Source organism: Coffea arabica, chromosome 7c, assembly GCF_036785885.1.
Source record: "Coffea arabica cultivar ET-39 chromosome 7c, Coffea Arabica ET-39 HiFi, whole genome shotgun sequence".
Taxonomy (NCBI): Eukaryota; Viridiplantae; Streptophyta; class Magnoliopsida; order Gentianales; family Rubiaceae; genus Coffea; species Coffea arabica.
The window spans coordinates 12,440,519-12,456,455 of NC_092322.1; the positions used below are offsets into that span (position 1 = coordinate 12,440,519).

At 35.7% G+C, this 15,937-nt stretch overlaps 3 protein-coding genes and 1 non-coding gene across 4 annotated transcripts; 1 reads left to right on the forward strand and 3 right to left on the reverse strand.

Moving 5' to 3' along the window:
• Nucleotides 1-2,181: 2,181 nt before the first annotated feature.
• LOC113697779 (F-box/kelch-repeat protein At3g23880) lies at nucleotides 2,182-3,261 on the reverse strand. Its single transcript, XM_072057829.1, has one exon. The coding sequence runs from the start codon at nucleotides 3,259-3,261 to the stop codon at nucleotides 2,182-2,184; it is 1,080 nt and encodes a 359-aa protein (XP_071913930.1).
• Nucleotides 3,262-3,794: 533 nt separating this feature from the next.
• LOC113698226 (pentatricopeptide repeat-containing protein At4g39620, chloroplastic-like) lies at nucleotides 3,795-7,356 on the reverse strand. Its single transcript, XM_027217967.2, has 4 exons — nucleotides 6,923-7,356; nucleotides 5,178-6,428; nucleotides 4,345-4,384; nucleotides 3,795-4,244 (listed from the first exon to the last, which is right to left on the reverse strand). The coding sequence occupies exons 1-2, from the start codon at nucleotides 7,289-7,291 to the stop codon at nucleotides 5,313-5,315; spliced, it is 1,485 nt and encodes a 494-aa protein (XP_027073768.1). The 5' UTR covers nucleotides 7,292-7,356; the 3' UTR covers nucleotides 3,795-4,244; nucleotides 4,345-4,384; nucleotides 5,178-5,312.
• An 81-nt stretch (nucleotides 7,357-7,437) lies between these two features.
• TRNAW-CCA (transfer RNA tryptophan (anticodon CCA)) lies at nucleotides 7,438-7,509 on the reverse strand. The gene has a single exon. It is a non-coding gene; the product is annotated as a tRNA-Trp (tRNA).
• Nucleotides 7,510-12,841: 5,332 nt separating this feature from the next.
• On the forward strand, nucleotides 12,842-14,951 carry LOC113697890 (cytochrome P450 71AU50-like). Its single transcript, XM_027217491.2, has 2 exons — nucleotides 12,842-13,823; nucleotides 14,226-14,951. The coding sequence occupies exons 1-2, from the start codon at nucleotides 12,942-12,944 to the stop codon at nucleotides 14,838-14,840; spliced, it is 1,497 nt and encodes a 498-aa protein (XP_027073292.1). The 5' UTR covers nucleotides 12,842-12,941; the 3' UTR covers nucleotides 14,841-14,951.
• Nucleotides 14,952-15,937: the final 986 nt, after the last annotated feature.

Consider the following 15,937-nt stretch of genomic DNA (forward strand, 5'->3'; position numbering starts at 1 on the left):
CTACTTTATACAAGTGAGGCAACCTTTATCAAGGTTTTACCACTCCAAGTGATAGGTTCACCTTCAACAAGGTTTTACTCCTCCTAGAGAGTAACCTTCACTTGAGCAACCTCACAACCCAACTTTCCCAACCCCTTATACAACCAACAAAGAATATTTCTACTCAAAAATCTCACTTGTAAGCTTGTATTTAGTGTTGGCCAAAAGTTCGTGTCTTCTTGTGTTTTGGGGTATTTATAGAAGGTGAGAAGTGACTCCAAAAGGCTCTCCAACGATCAAATATTAAATGCTGTCGAAACTAGCCGTTGGCCTGTCGGACGTCCGAACCATTTGCTCTGTGTCCGAACCACCTATCGGGCGTCCGAACCATTTGTTCTGCGTCCGAACCCTGCGTCCAATAGAAATCAGAATGTTCAACGTTCATTCTTTTTGTGTCGGATAGCCGAAGCAATGAATGAGCGTCCGATCCAAGCGTCCGAAGAGTATCGTCGTCAGTCGGACGACCGATCCTCTATCGAGCGTCCGATCCTCTACGTCCGAACCTTCATATTTCTTAACTTCTCTTTGATTCAAATCTTTTCGATTCTCTTTTGGATCAATGACCTGTTCTAACAAATTTCTCACATAAAAACATTAGTCCAAATCTATATTTTAGTTTGTTAATCATCAAAACCAATGACTGATCAACCAAGGTCAACAGTACCATATTTTGTCATGTAACTAGCAGCAAAATTAAAGATGAGAATTGCCAGATAGTTTCCTATATTATCAGCAAAGAAATGCGACTTTGTTTCTTTTTGAAGACTCTTGTATTTGTCCTTTTAACATCAGGTGTTATTTTCTTTCAATTTCATAATTCTTGGCCTGATTGCTGTCTCTTCTTGCTCAATCAAGCCATAAGAAATTCCCTTTCTGCCTTTTGGTAAGTTTAGCCATAAAAAGTTCTTATCATGCTGTAGAAAAGAACACTAGAGGCATAATATAGCAAACGACCTTTTATACTCTTATATTTTGTGATATTATTCTACATGTGCCCCTCAAGTAACATTTGCTCTTTTTATTTATTTATATATTTTAAGGAAAGCAACTAATAATATTTGCTATGCTTGCTTTTAAATCTATTGCTATTTTGGACAAATGGATTGTTGTTGTCCAAGATTGGTATTCTTTTAAAAATAGGTTCAGGAAAATATCTAGAAGTAGCAAATTGCAATCAGGGAATAGTTCCTCGGTGCCAAAGTCTTTCCAATGAAAGATTCTGGTCAAATCTTTTCATGTAATTTGACATCCATTCTTTTAACACCATGTTTATAAGTTCTTAGTTTTAAAATTTGCTCCTAAGAAAAAAAAAAGAAAAAGAAAAAGCTTTGTTGTGTGTAAGTTTGTGCATCACAAGTTGAATGAAAATATCAAGTGCATGAGCTAAGTCCAATGAAAAAAATGCAAAGCACAATTAATAATTGGATCAAGCAATTGGCTGAATGAGAAACTCGCCAACCTAATTGCTGAATGAGAAACTCGTCCAACCATTGAGGTTGGCGAGTGATTAGAAAGGATTTTTAGAGTTCTCTCTGCTAGCAGGTTCAAAATTCAAATCTACGAGAAACTCACCTAAACTTCTATTTGAAGGCATACTTTTTCCTAATTTCGTCCTCAGATTTTACGGATTTGACTTCTCTCTATTTTTCGGAGTGTACATTTGGGTGTATGACACATGCCTTCATTTATTAACAAGAGTTGGAATTAGTCAAAGTTAAAATAATCATGTCCCTTTCTAATAAATAAAAACACGCATCCAGATGCATATTGTGAAAAATGGAGAGAGGATTGACCGGAGAAGAGTCAAATCCGAAGTTTACCACCTTTAAAATTGAACAATTTAGTCCTGGAATTTTACCACCTTTGGAATTCAACAATTTGGAAACAGAGAAGTACCAAGTGTGCAAAAAGTTCACAAAATCTCTATATTGACAAAACACTTGAACTATTGTATCACTAAAATCAACTTCTATATTCTACAACTGCTGAACTAATTTGAGAAATTAAGCAAAAAAAAAAAAAAAAAAAAACGGCCTTTTTCAATAAATAATTGGAGATTCTCCTTCAATTTTGTTTTCCTACAACTATATAAGACCTTTTTGGCACCTGGCCAAACAGGTATCAGACTTTCCACATAATCAACTACAAAGTAATGCGCCCATATGAAGATGAAGCAGAACCAGAACCAGATCCAAGTCCAAAATCTTCGTAGATGCCTCTTCCATAGTCATACAAAACAATATCCCATCTGCAATCTGCTAAGTCTTTACTGTTGATTGTGAATCCCTTTACGTCAGAGTGCTGGAATCCGCCGTCTGAAGAGTTTGGGACAGCAATTTTCGAAGATTTGTATGTACCTTTATCCTGATCATCCTTCACTATCCAGACCTCATCCCCAAGCGGTGGAAACCAACAGGCTAAAGAAAGACAGCCCTGATAAACCCCAAGCCGAGCAGTAGAAAAGTCGAGAGGATTGCTTTCCGGCAACAGAATCTCCTCAAACTTTTCCTCAACATTGTTGAATTTGATCACTGAATATGGTGGTGCATCTTTACCGCAGTTAACTTTATACACAAGACAATGCAGAATCCCATTGAATGCCGCAGGAATCTGAAAATCTTTGGTGCGGCTGACGCTCATAGGCATGTTGGTCAGGTCAACTGACCTCCACAAATTGCTCTTCGAACTATATATCTCGACTATACGGAACATGAAAATCTTGACAACTTTATAATCATCGTTACGCTGGTCGAAGAAGAATCCCAAATCTGTGAAATGTTCAAGAGATTTGCTTTTGGGAAGTGCCCTGCGTTGATGCAATAAGGGATTCCAGAGGTATATTTTCTTGGGATTGTAGCAATTGCAAATCTTGTGAACACATAGGATTCCATTGCAGCAACCTGCAAGAATGTAATTATCTGGAAGACAAAAGGGAGTTGTAAACAGGCTGATTTTGTTCAGTCTCTCAATCTCAAATAGGGCATAGTGACAGCTGCATGATTGTTTATGAGATTTCTTGCAGCAAACTAGAAGAGGAAAATTTTTGTTGGTTTTGGGAGATTTTTCCATGGATATGATCGAGTGCTTATTGGAATCGAATAGACCTCTTTCCCAAAGCTTGCTGACTGCACTGAATCGGACTAGAGATTTCACAGGTAGTCTGCAAAAGATGTCGAGAATGGCACCGTTGAGAATGCTTGGGACTGAATTTGACGTCTCCATCCCGAAAATTTGTAACTTTCTCTGAGAATTTTTAAGTTAACAATGGTCAAGAATATGCCTCTTTTATGATTTGAAAAAAATCAGCGAGCTAAGATGAATGAATTGATAAAAATTTTTTGATCAATAAGATGTCACGGGTTACAGAAAGAAGGAGCTGAGGGAATAAATAGATGTACATATTAGAACTTACCAAATTCTATTTGGTTTAGGACAATGTTTCTGAAGATTAATCCTAATTGGTTTAGGACAATGTTTATAAAATTTAATCCTAGTTCGTTTCAAGAAATTAAAAAAAAAAAAAAAAGTTTCAAGAAAATTAAAGAAATTTTTTACTGAAATTTCTTGTTCTGGGCTCTAATGTTGACAATCTTCTAACAAGAAAAAGGTCTACGCGGGACAATTTCAATAATTAGAAAAGGTCTACCAAAATGTTTTCTACGACTTCGCAAGAAGAGTTGGGAAGAAGATTGTTTTGGCCAAAAACTCTGGAGATATATTCAATATAAGAAACTTCTTCCCAAAAAAAAAAGGCATGAAAGAAAAAAGGAAACATCAGAATAACTATAACCTCAAGAACTACAACTGTGAAGCTCAATGAGAACCGCCCTAATATTACCCTTCACGCTGACATTACAATCCCATTCCAAAAAATTCTGCAGTAATTTAGCTCCAAATCTCCTATACAAACCATAAATCATTGCAGCCATGATTCTATGATCTTTGAAGCCCTAAAAGGCAACATCTGAGACAGTGACGAATCCTCCAGCTTCACCAGTGTCTACAAAGCCGAGTCACAAGAAGCAAGAAAATTGCTAGACTATCAACCTGGAGCACTCATCAAGTGATGCTAATGCATTTTTAACCAACACCATCAAATTGAGATTCTGAAGCATCAAAGATTGTTAATATACTTCACGTCACAAGTTGCTTTTATCCATCAGAAGACAGCAGAATTTCATAAATGACTCGTATGAAGCAACAAACTGGGAGAAGTAGGAGGAAGGAATATTAGTACCAATTCTGTGGCAGTTTGAAGGAACAAAGAAAAGAAGTAGGGAAACTGAAGTAAAGAAGAAAATGTACCACGGAGACAGAAGAAAGTAGATGGATATGCTTTGCAGGCCTGGAATACAATACATCAACCATATAAGGTACTTGTCTAGCAAAATATATGTCGAATAATAGCATGCCAAGTTTGTACAGAAACTTGGCATTAGCATGGCATGCATTTAATGTTTGGTGAAATATCCTGAGACTGAGAGATTGCCATTTTATAAGTTAGTATAAAAACCTTATACAGAAACATTGAATACTCTTTCAACCTTTGCTATTTCACAATGTAAAGTCAACTTGATATTTAGTACCAGACAACTAATGGGCTGATACAGAGCAATTGGTATAATTGCATTAACTAGGGAGGGCTAAGAATCAAGTCCTGATCAGGCACAGTTTTAGGCCATCATATGACTTGCTATTAAGTCATCCTCATGTGGCGTAAATAAATATATATACAGACTTGGATGGCTACATACACACAAATTACCTACAGTTATCATATTCAGAATATTTATACCAACCTCTTGTTATACCGCTTCATACAGATGTTTAACTTGTCCAAAAGCTCAGCCGCCTTGTAGTTCAGACAAAATGCAGGTTTTTTTTCTTTTTTTTGGGTAGGTACACAAAATGCAGGTTCCTCTTCTAATTTTCTCAAATGGAGGAAAAAAATACACACGCATGCACGCAAAAGAATGTTGATGCAATCACAATGAAAGTACCATAAAAATGAAACCCAAATCAAGAAACAGAAAAGGTGATAATAATTTCCGAACTGACACGTAACTTTTTATATGCAGCAGGAAAGAGAGAGTCCGGAAGTGTTCTATCAATTAGTCAACATGAGAGAAAGAAATTACCAATTAACTTGGAAGAAGACATTGTCAGGGGCCTCTCAACAATGGGTCTGATGCATGGTCCTCAATAAGTCAAACGTTCTTTGGATGATATAGAAAGTACAAAAGAGGACAAACCAAATCACTGGTCCATTCCACCTATAACTTTGCAGCAGTCACTTGTTTTCTTGAATCGTCAGTATTGCTAGCCATCTTGTGGCTTGCAGGTGAAGACCCAAAAGCTCCCAAAGCATCTAGGAAGAAGCTTTTATTTGGGATGATTCCATCTTTGTCCATGTACAACATCAATTTTTTTACCAGCTCCTTCATGTTTGCTTTAGTGTAGGCCTTGTACAAAAGCTTATAGGTTGAAGCATCAATAGAAAATGCTCTAGAGGCATGTATACTCTCAAAAAGTGTGTCTGCTTCTAATGGCAAACCATTCATGCAGTAGACATCCAGCATTGCATTGAGTGTTGAAACCTTCTTCTCCTTCCCAGATTCTCTCACCTTATCAAATATCTCTCTTGCTTTGAAAACGCAGTCGCAATAGCCATACATCATAATAACACATTCATAAGTGATGAAATTTGGGGAATATCCCATGTCAGTGATCTTCTGAAAAATCAACTCTGCCTTCTCCCTCAGCCTTGCTTTTCCATAGTTTGTGATCATTGAATTAAATGTGGGAAGTGTTGGTTTCTCCTTGGAATGTAACAAGCTCTTAAAAACTTGTTCCATCTTTTCAAATTCTTGCTTTCTTCCATATGAATCAATCAACAAATTAAAAGTAATTAGATCAGGTCTCAGCTGGTTACTCTTCATTCGTGATAGAACAGATTCCATTTCCCTAATCATCCCATTTTTCCCATATGCATCCATCACTCCATTAAACGTGAAGATATCAGGTGTAACAATGCTCTCATCAAGATCTTTGAACAATGCGTTAACTTGATCAACATCCCGTGCCTGAGCAAATGCTCTCAAAAGGATGTTATACGTTACTACATTAGGTGGACACCGTTCCATTCCCTTCATCTTACCAAAGTATCCTAAAGCCTTAGCCAAGGCCTTGGCTTTATCACGACTATGAAGGTGGGCCGTGATCAGTGCATTATACACTGAGGTGTCAGGTTTACATCCACTATTACGCATCTCAGAGAAAAGCCACATAGCCATCCTCGTTTGTCCCTTCTTCCCCATAACTGATATCAACTTCGAATAAACACCATTATCTGCTATATACCACCGTTGCTTATGCATCCATCTGAACACCTAAACATTCATTATATGTAAGTAAAACCAAGACCTCGTCCTTGATATTAACAACAGTACTACATCACCACTGCCTTGCCTTCATTCAAGCAAATAATTTACAGCCACTTGCCAGTAGCAAAACTGACAATAAACATTATTCAAAATTTGATTTCTAGACATGAAACTTATTTTTTGAACCTACAGCCAATGCACATGAAGACAAACACTTACTTTTCATTTCTCACTATTTTGAAACAGTCTAATCTGCACTACGGGATACAAAAACGACCCTTATCTTTAACATAGTAAATGACATAATTTTGATTAAATTCGCAAAGAAAATGAAATCCATAGTGCATTGCACAGTCATTAGCTCAGAGGCACAACACATCCATAAGAAATGGATAAAAATTCAACGAACATATAAAAGAACCCAACAGAACCATACAATTAATTAAGAACCGCAATAACGAATTGAGAAAAAGCCCCGAATTCAAGAAAAGGGTTCAAACCTCCAGACACTGAAGCCACTTATCAGTCTTGCCAAGCTCTTCAAAAAGCAAGAAACAATGCTCAGTTCTCACAAGCTTCACATACTTGTTCAAAGTGGCCACCAAAGGCTGCTTCTTTTCATCAAAATTCCTCATTAATAGACCAACCAGTTCCTCTGCTTCTGAAATGGCCCTCTTGGTCTTTGTTCTCTTCTTCTTTGGCCTTGTGGGCACATTGCTGATGATGCAATAAATGGGTTTTTTCCTGGCAATACATGGTTGAGAGACACTAATGAAATTCTGGGAAGAATTTGGGTAAAATTTTGGGAGAAGAAATGCTGGTTTTGATGGAGAGAATTGCAGAGTCGCTGGGAAGTTTGACGGAGTCATATTTACTTTCGCTGGGGGCAGTGGACTGTGGAGTGGGATTCGGCTTAGCTTGGGTGAAGAAGATGTTGTCTGAAATGACGAGAATGCCCATGCAGTAAGTAAGGAATGAGGGGCAAAAATGAAGGACCCGTATTGGATCGGGGTTTTGAACCCGACGTGAATCGAACACGCAACCTTCTGATCTGGAGTCAGACGCGCTACCATTGCGCCACGGATCCACTTGATGTGATATCAATATATTTTAAAATTATTTTGAACCTCTCACTCTCTGTAGTTTACTTTCTAAATTACCACACGCAAGTTTAATTGGGCGTATAGCTATTAACGAACCGAGCCGAACTCGAGTATGTGATAATCGAGACTCGAACCCCTAATCGAGTCAGCTCGAGTTCATTCGATTAGTAATTCGAGTTTCACAAATTATTCGAGATCGACTCGATGTGATCGGTAGAAAACTCGAGCTCGATCTCAAACTCGAGTTCAAAATCGAGTCGAGCTTATTGAGCTCGAACTCGAGTCTGTCGAGCCTATAGAGTATCAAACACACAATAAAAATGACACTATACCCCTACTATTTATAGTAGTTTCAAGTTCAAACTCGAGCCTGTCGAGCTGTAGAGTATCAAATACACAATGAAATGATGCTAATACCCCTACTATTCAAGCCTGTCGAACTTAAACGAGTCGAGCATAACTCGGCTCGTCTATTAAACGAGCATCAAGTTGAACTCTAGCTCAGCTCATTTCTCTCAATAAACCAGCCGAGTCGAGCCCTTATCGAGTCGGGTCGAGTTCGACTCGCAAGCTACCCGGTTCGATTAACAGCTCTAATTGGGCATGAGAAGGTTGTCGAAATCTTTGTTGTTATATAATAAGATTTTAACTTGACAAAAATGTAGGCAGCCAATTAGATATAGATATTGTAAATCATCCAATCATCTTTGTCGAATCTCTTTGGAATTCTCCTCCAACTTTTTATTAATCATTTGCTGTTGGATGATTTTTAACAATCTTAATAATAAAACCTCTTTTTCTTATAAAAAATAGTATTATAATTCAAGAGCACACCAGGTTAGTGTCCCTCCAAATTACGCACCCAATTGCTTTAATACAGATTTATCTCAACTTACTTTCAACATTTTCTGCAACTTACAAAGTGTAGTCTTCATAATATTTTTGTACAGCATGACCTTAGTAATTTACCTATTCTTTGTTTCAATTGGTAATGAAACCTGTAAAAATTATCTTACTAATAGAAGTAGAGTGTAATTTGGAATTGGATATTCGCTTTTAAACATAATTGAGTATTAACAAAGTTTAATTATTTAATTACTTATAATTAATCGATGTAAACCCTTACATTTTTGTTTGCTTTCTAAGTGACCAGTCTATATATACCATTAGTTTTTGTTTACCCTTTAAAAACACCCTTTTCTAGATATGCAACTTCTTGCCCAACTAGTCATTCATTTCATTTCAAGATAATGAACACATTACTAGGATATGCCAAATAACCTCATATGTAATACATATTAGTGGTTCAGGCATACCCAAGATTTGTGCAACTAATGAAAATATATTTAAAATAATTAGGATTTTTTTTGTTTGAAAGCAGTAGTTTGAAAGGTTTTTCTAACATGCATCCAATAACACACCTAAACCCCACATTATCTACCATGAATACATACATACTCTTTACATTGATATTTTTTCCCTGATTAATATTACCTTTTTAAAATATAAAACCTAAAGTTTGACAAACCGTAGTTTAAAAAAATTCAACTATTTTACTATTTTAAAGAAGTCATAGTTTTTTGTTAGGAAAGTAGTAGTTAATTTAACAATGTGGAGTGGTTGTAGGGAGATGAGTGGTTAAATAGTGTAATTATTTTTCGAGATAAGGATAGATTAGGCTGTACATTAAATGAAAAAATTTGTTTAAACCAAATCCTTCCTTCCCTCTATTATATATATTAATGCTCAATGCACACCTAATATGTCTGCAATCAAAAAATACATAATATTTATGATCACATATTTTAAATAAATTTTTTATTACTGAAGCAAACCTTAATCTTTTAATTTTTTTTATAAAATAATTTTATATTGGTAGTTATAATGTTTAGGGGTAGTAATGTTGAAAACATATACGACTTAAATAGTTAAAAGTATAAATAGTCATGGGTAATTGTAGGTAGTTAAATTAAAAGTAGTTTTTATAAGGGTAAAAAAAAAGTTCATAAAGTAACGATAAATGTTAATTCCAATATTAACTCCAAAATCCTTCCTCAGGATTTACATATAGTGTGTGTGTGCATGTATACACACTAGTGCTTAAGGCACACTCGATGCATGTGCAATAATAAATAAATATTTAAAATTTTTTTAAAGATATTTGTTGAAATTATTTTTTATGAGATTTGATATTATATTTTTATAATACATACGGAAAATTGACATTTATGTAAATAAAATGTATAAATAGACTATTATCTAGCAGTGTATAATTATAAAAAGAAAGGTAGAAGTAGATATGATAGTAGATAGGAGAGACACAAACAAATATGACATTAGGTAGGAGAGACAAAAATAGATATGATAGGTGAATAGTCATATTTAAAGAGTAATTTATGAAGATCATATGATGACAATTTTTTATTTACACCAAAAGCCTCCCTACCCCTTTATATATGGTATAAATAGAGATAAACGTAAATTTGAAAGCACATGAGGTTAACACCAAGTTGGTGTTAACTTCCTACACAGTCTTTATTATTGTAAATATATATATGTATATATATATATATATTGATTATGCAATACATTAATTATGCCAAAGTACTACATAAAGCTGGTCCCCAATTGGGCTGACTCCTTCATTGCACAACTCTGATTAGTTTCCAGATAGGTTTTGACAATCAGCCCAAACAGAGACGGACCCATTGTAATTCTCTACTTTAACTCCCCCTGTACTGTTCCCAACGAGCTGCATTGGGAATGGCCTCATGTAACCAACTCCCAGTTTTCGTAGCCCAATGAACCTGAGCTTTCTTTACCATGGGCTTCTATCCTAGCAAGCCGCTCGACAAAATAAATTTGTTACAGAAAATTAGTTGTTTAAGACTTTCATTTGTGTTCTTTTCTTTGAACTCTTCCACGCGGACCACAGGCCCCACCCACTGTTTTGTTCCTTTCTTTGAGCTTCTAGACGAAAGTACGAATTTATCTCTTTACCTGCTTCATATCTTAGATATTTTTCTTCCATTCCTAAGCAAACTGAGTATGAATTCAATCAAATTGAAATAACTGTGGAGGGTAGCTTGCAATTGACTTTTAGATCTTCAATTGCTTCACGGATCCAACAGTAGAAAATCAAATGTGCAAGTTGGTGTCCTTGACCATAACACGATTTGAAAGAACCACTACAGCTTTACTTGACTAATAAAGGGGAAAAAAACACGATTGATTTCTTTATCTTTGTAATCAATAAAGACATATATAATGACGTAATCCACAAAAAAAATGAGAGAAATAACAAACTATGTAACATGTAACTAGAAAAAAATATGATTGATTTCTTTATTTTTGTAATCAGTAGAGCCATATGTAATGATGTAATCTATAGAAAATGAGAGAAATGGCAAATTATGTAACATATAACTAACTCAGTCTAGCTGAATTTGCCATTAAGGAAGGATTTAAAACTCTCATTAAGTATAGGTCAAGAGATCAAATTTTTTGACTTGCGTTATTTTCCTAATTTCCTGATCTGTTGGCGATTCAATCCCTTAAGATTTTTTGTTGATCTCTTTAGCTTTGATCATTTCCTGTACCTAGAATAGAAGGACTTATCTTTTCGAAAAAAAGAAAAAAACAACAAACTCCGTAACACGTGACAATTGATGAGAGCCACAATGTCATTACTTTCTGTTCGGATGTCGTTTTTTTTTGCCAGTAAGTAGGTATACAGACCCAACTAAATCAAGGAAATGCTATGGCACTAGTAGGGCTGGAGCTGAACCAAGTAGCTCGACTCGAGCTCACGAGCTACTTGGTCAGCAGCTCGAGCTCGAGCTCGGTTGACCAAGCTCGAGCTCGAGCTCGGTTGACCAAGCTCGAGCTGCTTGTTAGAGCTATCGAGTCGAGCTCGAGCTTGAAAATATAATACTCGAGAGCTTGACGAGCTCTATCGAGTTTTTTATAATATATATTTTAATTTTTAAGTATTGTGAAATGTCAATAATATCCTTTATTTAAAATTATATATAAAATATTAATTTTTATTACTTGAGATTGATTAGGCTTGATTGAGCTCGAATAAGCTCGATTGAGCTTGATTTGAATTAATTACATTTAATTAAACTCGAGCTTGAGTTCCATAAATTGATGTCGAGCTCGAATTTTAAAAGGTTGACGAGCTCGAGCTTAATTATTTTGCCTCGAGTCGAGCTCGATTCGACTTGCACTACTCGAGCTCGATTCGACTCGACAGCACCCCTAGGCACTACCTTTAAATTTTTTTTGTTACAGGTGAGATTTGAACCCTCACCTACAGTTCAAGGAGGGAGCTGGTGACCACCGAGCTTAGATTTGTTCGGATGTCAATTTCAGTGAACATATGGCGTTGAACATCTTTCCATCTTGCCATAAAAATATCTGGAAAAGCACAGGAGAAGTCAGCTGTATCTAGTATGGGGACAAGGGGCAGGGCGGCGGTTTTGGTCATTTTCAACAGCGTGTAACTTTGGTTGTACACGATGTAATTTTATTTGCACAATGTGTAACTTTAGTATAAAATTTTGCAGGCCCCACACACGTTGTGAAAATCGATGTATAACTAGTGATCTGGACCGTACATTTTTTTTGGCCAAAATCTGGCCGTGAACAGTTCAGGAGCGGTCTGATGACCGCTCCTGCCCCTCAGATTGATATTTCACAGCCTTTACGTTAGAGACTATATATAGGAAAATCCTACAGTAAGGCACGCACAATCAACGATAGCGATAGAAATAAATTAAAAGATAGTTCAGTTCCTAAATTTTAGAAATTATTATTTTCGTGTAAAATGGATCTTTTATCCCATTTTTTGTTTTATTTTTATTATATTATTATTTTTTCTTCATAAATATTATATTTTAATTTTTTTGTTATTTTAAGATCGAATAATTATTAACTGAATAAAAAATAAATAAAATAGCCTTAAAAAACATAATAGCATATTAAAAAATACTGTAGAAAATTCATAAAAAATCTTAGTTTTATGCATTTTAATTTTTTTATTTTTTGAGTTCATTAAATTTTGTGTATTACACAGTTAATAATTATTGAATTTTAAAAAAAATAAAAAATATATGATATTTATGAAAGAAAAATAATACGGAGTAATATAATAAAAAGTCAAACGGACAGTTAGAGAGAAGATCGTTGTAATATTCGCGTCTATGTGCTTGGAAATGTGATAAGTTTCAGTCAGCATCTTGTAGGTAGGTGAACTCTGTACGTAATACAATTTTTTATTCACAACCGTCAAATTATTAAGCTTTACACATAGTTATCCAATACTACTACTAGACATAAATAGCTGCTGTGAGGCCCATTCTTAGATCAGAAAAAAAGAAGCACTAGAATACCATTAAGCAAACTAAGAAAGATGATGAGCATTCATTGGCTATGGACAGCTCTAGCCTTGGCTGCAGTCTGGTTTTTTCTTCAAGACTTGTTCTTGATGAAGAAGAGAAAGAGATTTCCTCCAGGTCCAAAAGGGCTTCCTATTATAGGAAATCTGCATCTGTTAGGCAAGAATCCTCATCAAGATTTGGCAAAACTAGCCAAAAAGCATGGCCCTTTAATGTACATGCGATTCGGTTATGTCCCAGCAATCATTGTCTCATCCCCTGAAGCAGCTGAAAAGTTTCTCAAGACTTACGATCAAGTTTTTGCTAGTAGGCCTTATCATGAATCTTCTTGGCACGTTAGTTATGAGCAAAGGAACTTGTCTTTTGCCCAATATGGACCGTATTGGCGAAACATGCGTAAGCTTTGCATTCTGCAGCTGCTCAGTAGCCACAAAATCAATTCATTTCTGCCAATGAGAAGAGAAGAGGTTGGAACATTGGTTAAATCACTCAAACAGGCTGCCTCAGATGGGGCTGCTGTTGACCTTAGTGCAGCAATTTCTTCCTTGGGTGCAAATATGAGTTGCTTGATGATATTTGGGAAGAAATATATGGACAAGGATTTTGATGATAGGGGGTTTAGAGATGTCATTCAAGAAGCACTTCGTCTTGGGGCCACGCCTAACCTCGGTGACTACTTTCCTCTGCTTGGTGTGCTTGACCTTCAGGGACTTACTCGCCGGTTTAAGGATCTTGCCAAGGTGTTTGATAAATTTTTTGAGAAAATCATTGATGAGCATCTACAGTCTCAGGAGCACAAGCAAACCAAGGATGTTGTAGACATCATGATGGGAATTATGCAATCTGGAGAAGCTGAGTTTGAGTTCGACCGTCGTCATGTCAAAGCCGTCTTGTTGGTATGTTTTAGACCTTTTCTGGTTTGCTGGTTTATTGTTCATATACGTAGCCCATAGCACCAGATTTTTGTATTGCTTGTTGAATTTATTATTAGCTTTTTTCTACAAAGTTCTCGGTTAGTCATAACTTCTGGACTAAACAAATTCAAATAACTAAATCTGTCGTTAGTTGACAAAATTTTGCACCTTAACACATGATCTGGAATTCTGTGTTCTTACTTTCTTCAAAATAATACCAGCGTTCTTTTCTGAGGCTCTCATTTGTTTATCTGTTGAGAAAGGGGTTGTTTCATAGCCAAATCAAATAATTGCAATCCTTGCAACAAATGAAGACAAATTTGATACCTATTTTGATCTTGACATTATGCCTAACTCCGCCAATTCCTTACCTCAACTGCACAGGATTTGCTTGTAGCCTCAATGGACACCTCAGTCACGGCTGTTGAATGGGCGATCTCAGAACTCCTCAGGCGTCCTGAGGCAATGAGGAAACTCCAGAAAGAATTGGAAGACAAAGTTGGATTGGAGAGGACTGTAGAGGAATCAGACGTTGAAGGCCTTGAATATTTGGACATGGTTATCAAAGAAACCATGAGGCTTCATCCTGTGGCCCCACTATTGCTTCCCCATGAGTCAATGGAAGATTGCGCAGTTGATGACTTCCACATTCAGAAAAAATCAAGGATCATCATAAACGTATACGCAATTGGACACGATCCAAATGTCTGGCCTGATCCTGAGACCTTCATCCCTGAAAGATTCAAAGATAGCAATATAGACCTTCGGGGGCAAGATTTTCAACTCATACCATTTGGCTCAGGCAGAAGAGGCTGCCCTGGTTTGCAGTTGGGGATCCTCCTTGTTCGTTTTGTGCTGGCACAGTTGGTGCATTGCTTCAATTGGGAACCTGCAGATAATATTAAGCCAACTGATTTGGATATGTCGGAGACTTTTGGCTTAGTACTCGCAAGAGCAAAGCATTTAAAGGTTGTACCTACTTACCGATTACAAGAATGAGTAGAGAGTGTGGGCTCCAACTTTTATCTATATGTCTGTCTAGCTATACTCTCTTTAGAAGTATCACAAATTTTATTTGATTGAAAGAAAATTAAGCAAAATTTGGTTATAGTTTTGTTGATGCTCAAATTTCCCTGTAAACAATAATTGCATACATTGCATTGGATTTGAATAGTAATGATATAATCAAGGATAAATTACATATAATCCCCTATGGTTGCATAACGGTAGATGACTCCTCTAAGATTTCAAAATAACCACTTAATTCTTCTGTGGTTTTATGTAAAATGAAAAAGGAATGAAATGCATAATTAATTACCACAATCAGATCACACGTGCACTAAGAGTGTGTGTGATCAAATTTTAATATCCATTTAAGTCCCCTATGATTTGTATAAATATCCACTTTATCCTTCTGTGTTTTTGGCATTTATCTACATAATCCCTTTATGATTTTGTATAAAATGGTTAAGTCATCATTTGATCGAGCATTTAAGTAAGGGCACTACTAATATTTCAATTAATGTGTTATAAAGGCTATTTTCTTCTAAATTTCTAGTTTACATGAAACCATATAGGGGTAAAGTAGATATTTTGAAATATTATGAGGTTATGTGGCAATAAATAAAACCACATGGGGACTAATGGTAATTTGCCCTATCAATCATTTTAACCATTAGAAAAATGAAGGCTGCAATATACTTCTAATTGAACTAGCACTATGGAACATTTATAACCCATCATTAATAGAAAAAAAATAGAATGGAAAAAAATTCACTAAATAAAAATCATAAAATGACATAAAGGACAACAAGAAGTTAATCACAAAGTTGAAAATTTCAAATTAAATGACATAAAAAAAAGAAAAAATTTAGGCCACTCAAATCCCTTGGAAAGACAAAAACATTTGATGCAGATACCAAAACAATAGTATAAAAAGAAAAGGCGCCCTCAATAGTGAATATAAGCTAAATTTTCCATTCGATTGTCACTTCTACCTTAAACACTGTATTGATATATAAGTGCAGTACTATCAATATTTGATGTTTTAGGGTTAAAGTGCCAAAATATCTAAACAGTTCAGTAAAGAAAAGTTT

Bases quoted from the DNA above. Each gene is read 5' to 3' on its own strand.
- LOC113698226 (XM_027217967.2), bottom strand. From the start codon at position 7,291: ATGACTCCGTCAAACTTCCCAGCGACTCTGCAATTCTCTCCATCAAAA. The intron at 6,429-6,922 runs GTTTGAACCCTT...ATGAATGTTTAG, and splicing joins AGTGGCTTCAGTGTCTGGAG to GTGTTCAGATGGATGCATAA.
- LOC113697890 (XM_027217491.2), top strand. From the start codon at position 12,942: ATGATGAGCATTCATTGGCTATGGACAGCTCTAGCCTTGGCTGCAGTC. The intron at 13,824-14,225 runs GTATGTTTTAGA...TCAACTGCACAG, and splicing joins ATGTCAAAGCCGTCTTGTTG to GATTTGCTTGTAGCCTCAAT.
- LOC113697779 (XM_072057829.1), bottom strand. From the start codon at position 3,261: ATGGAGACGTCAAATTCAGTCCCAAGCATTCTCAACGGTGCCATTCTC.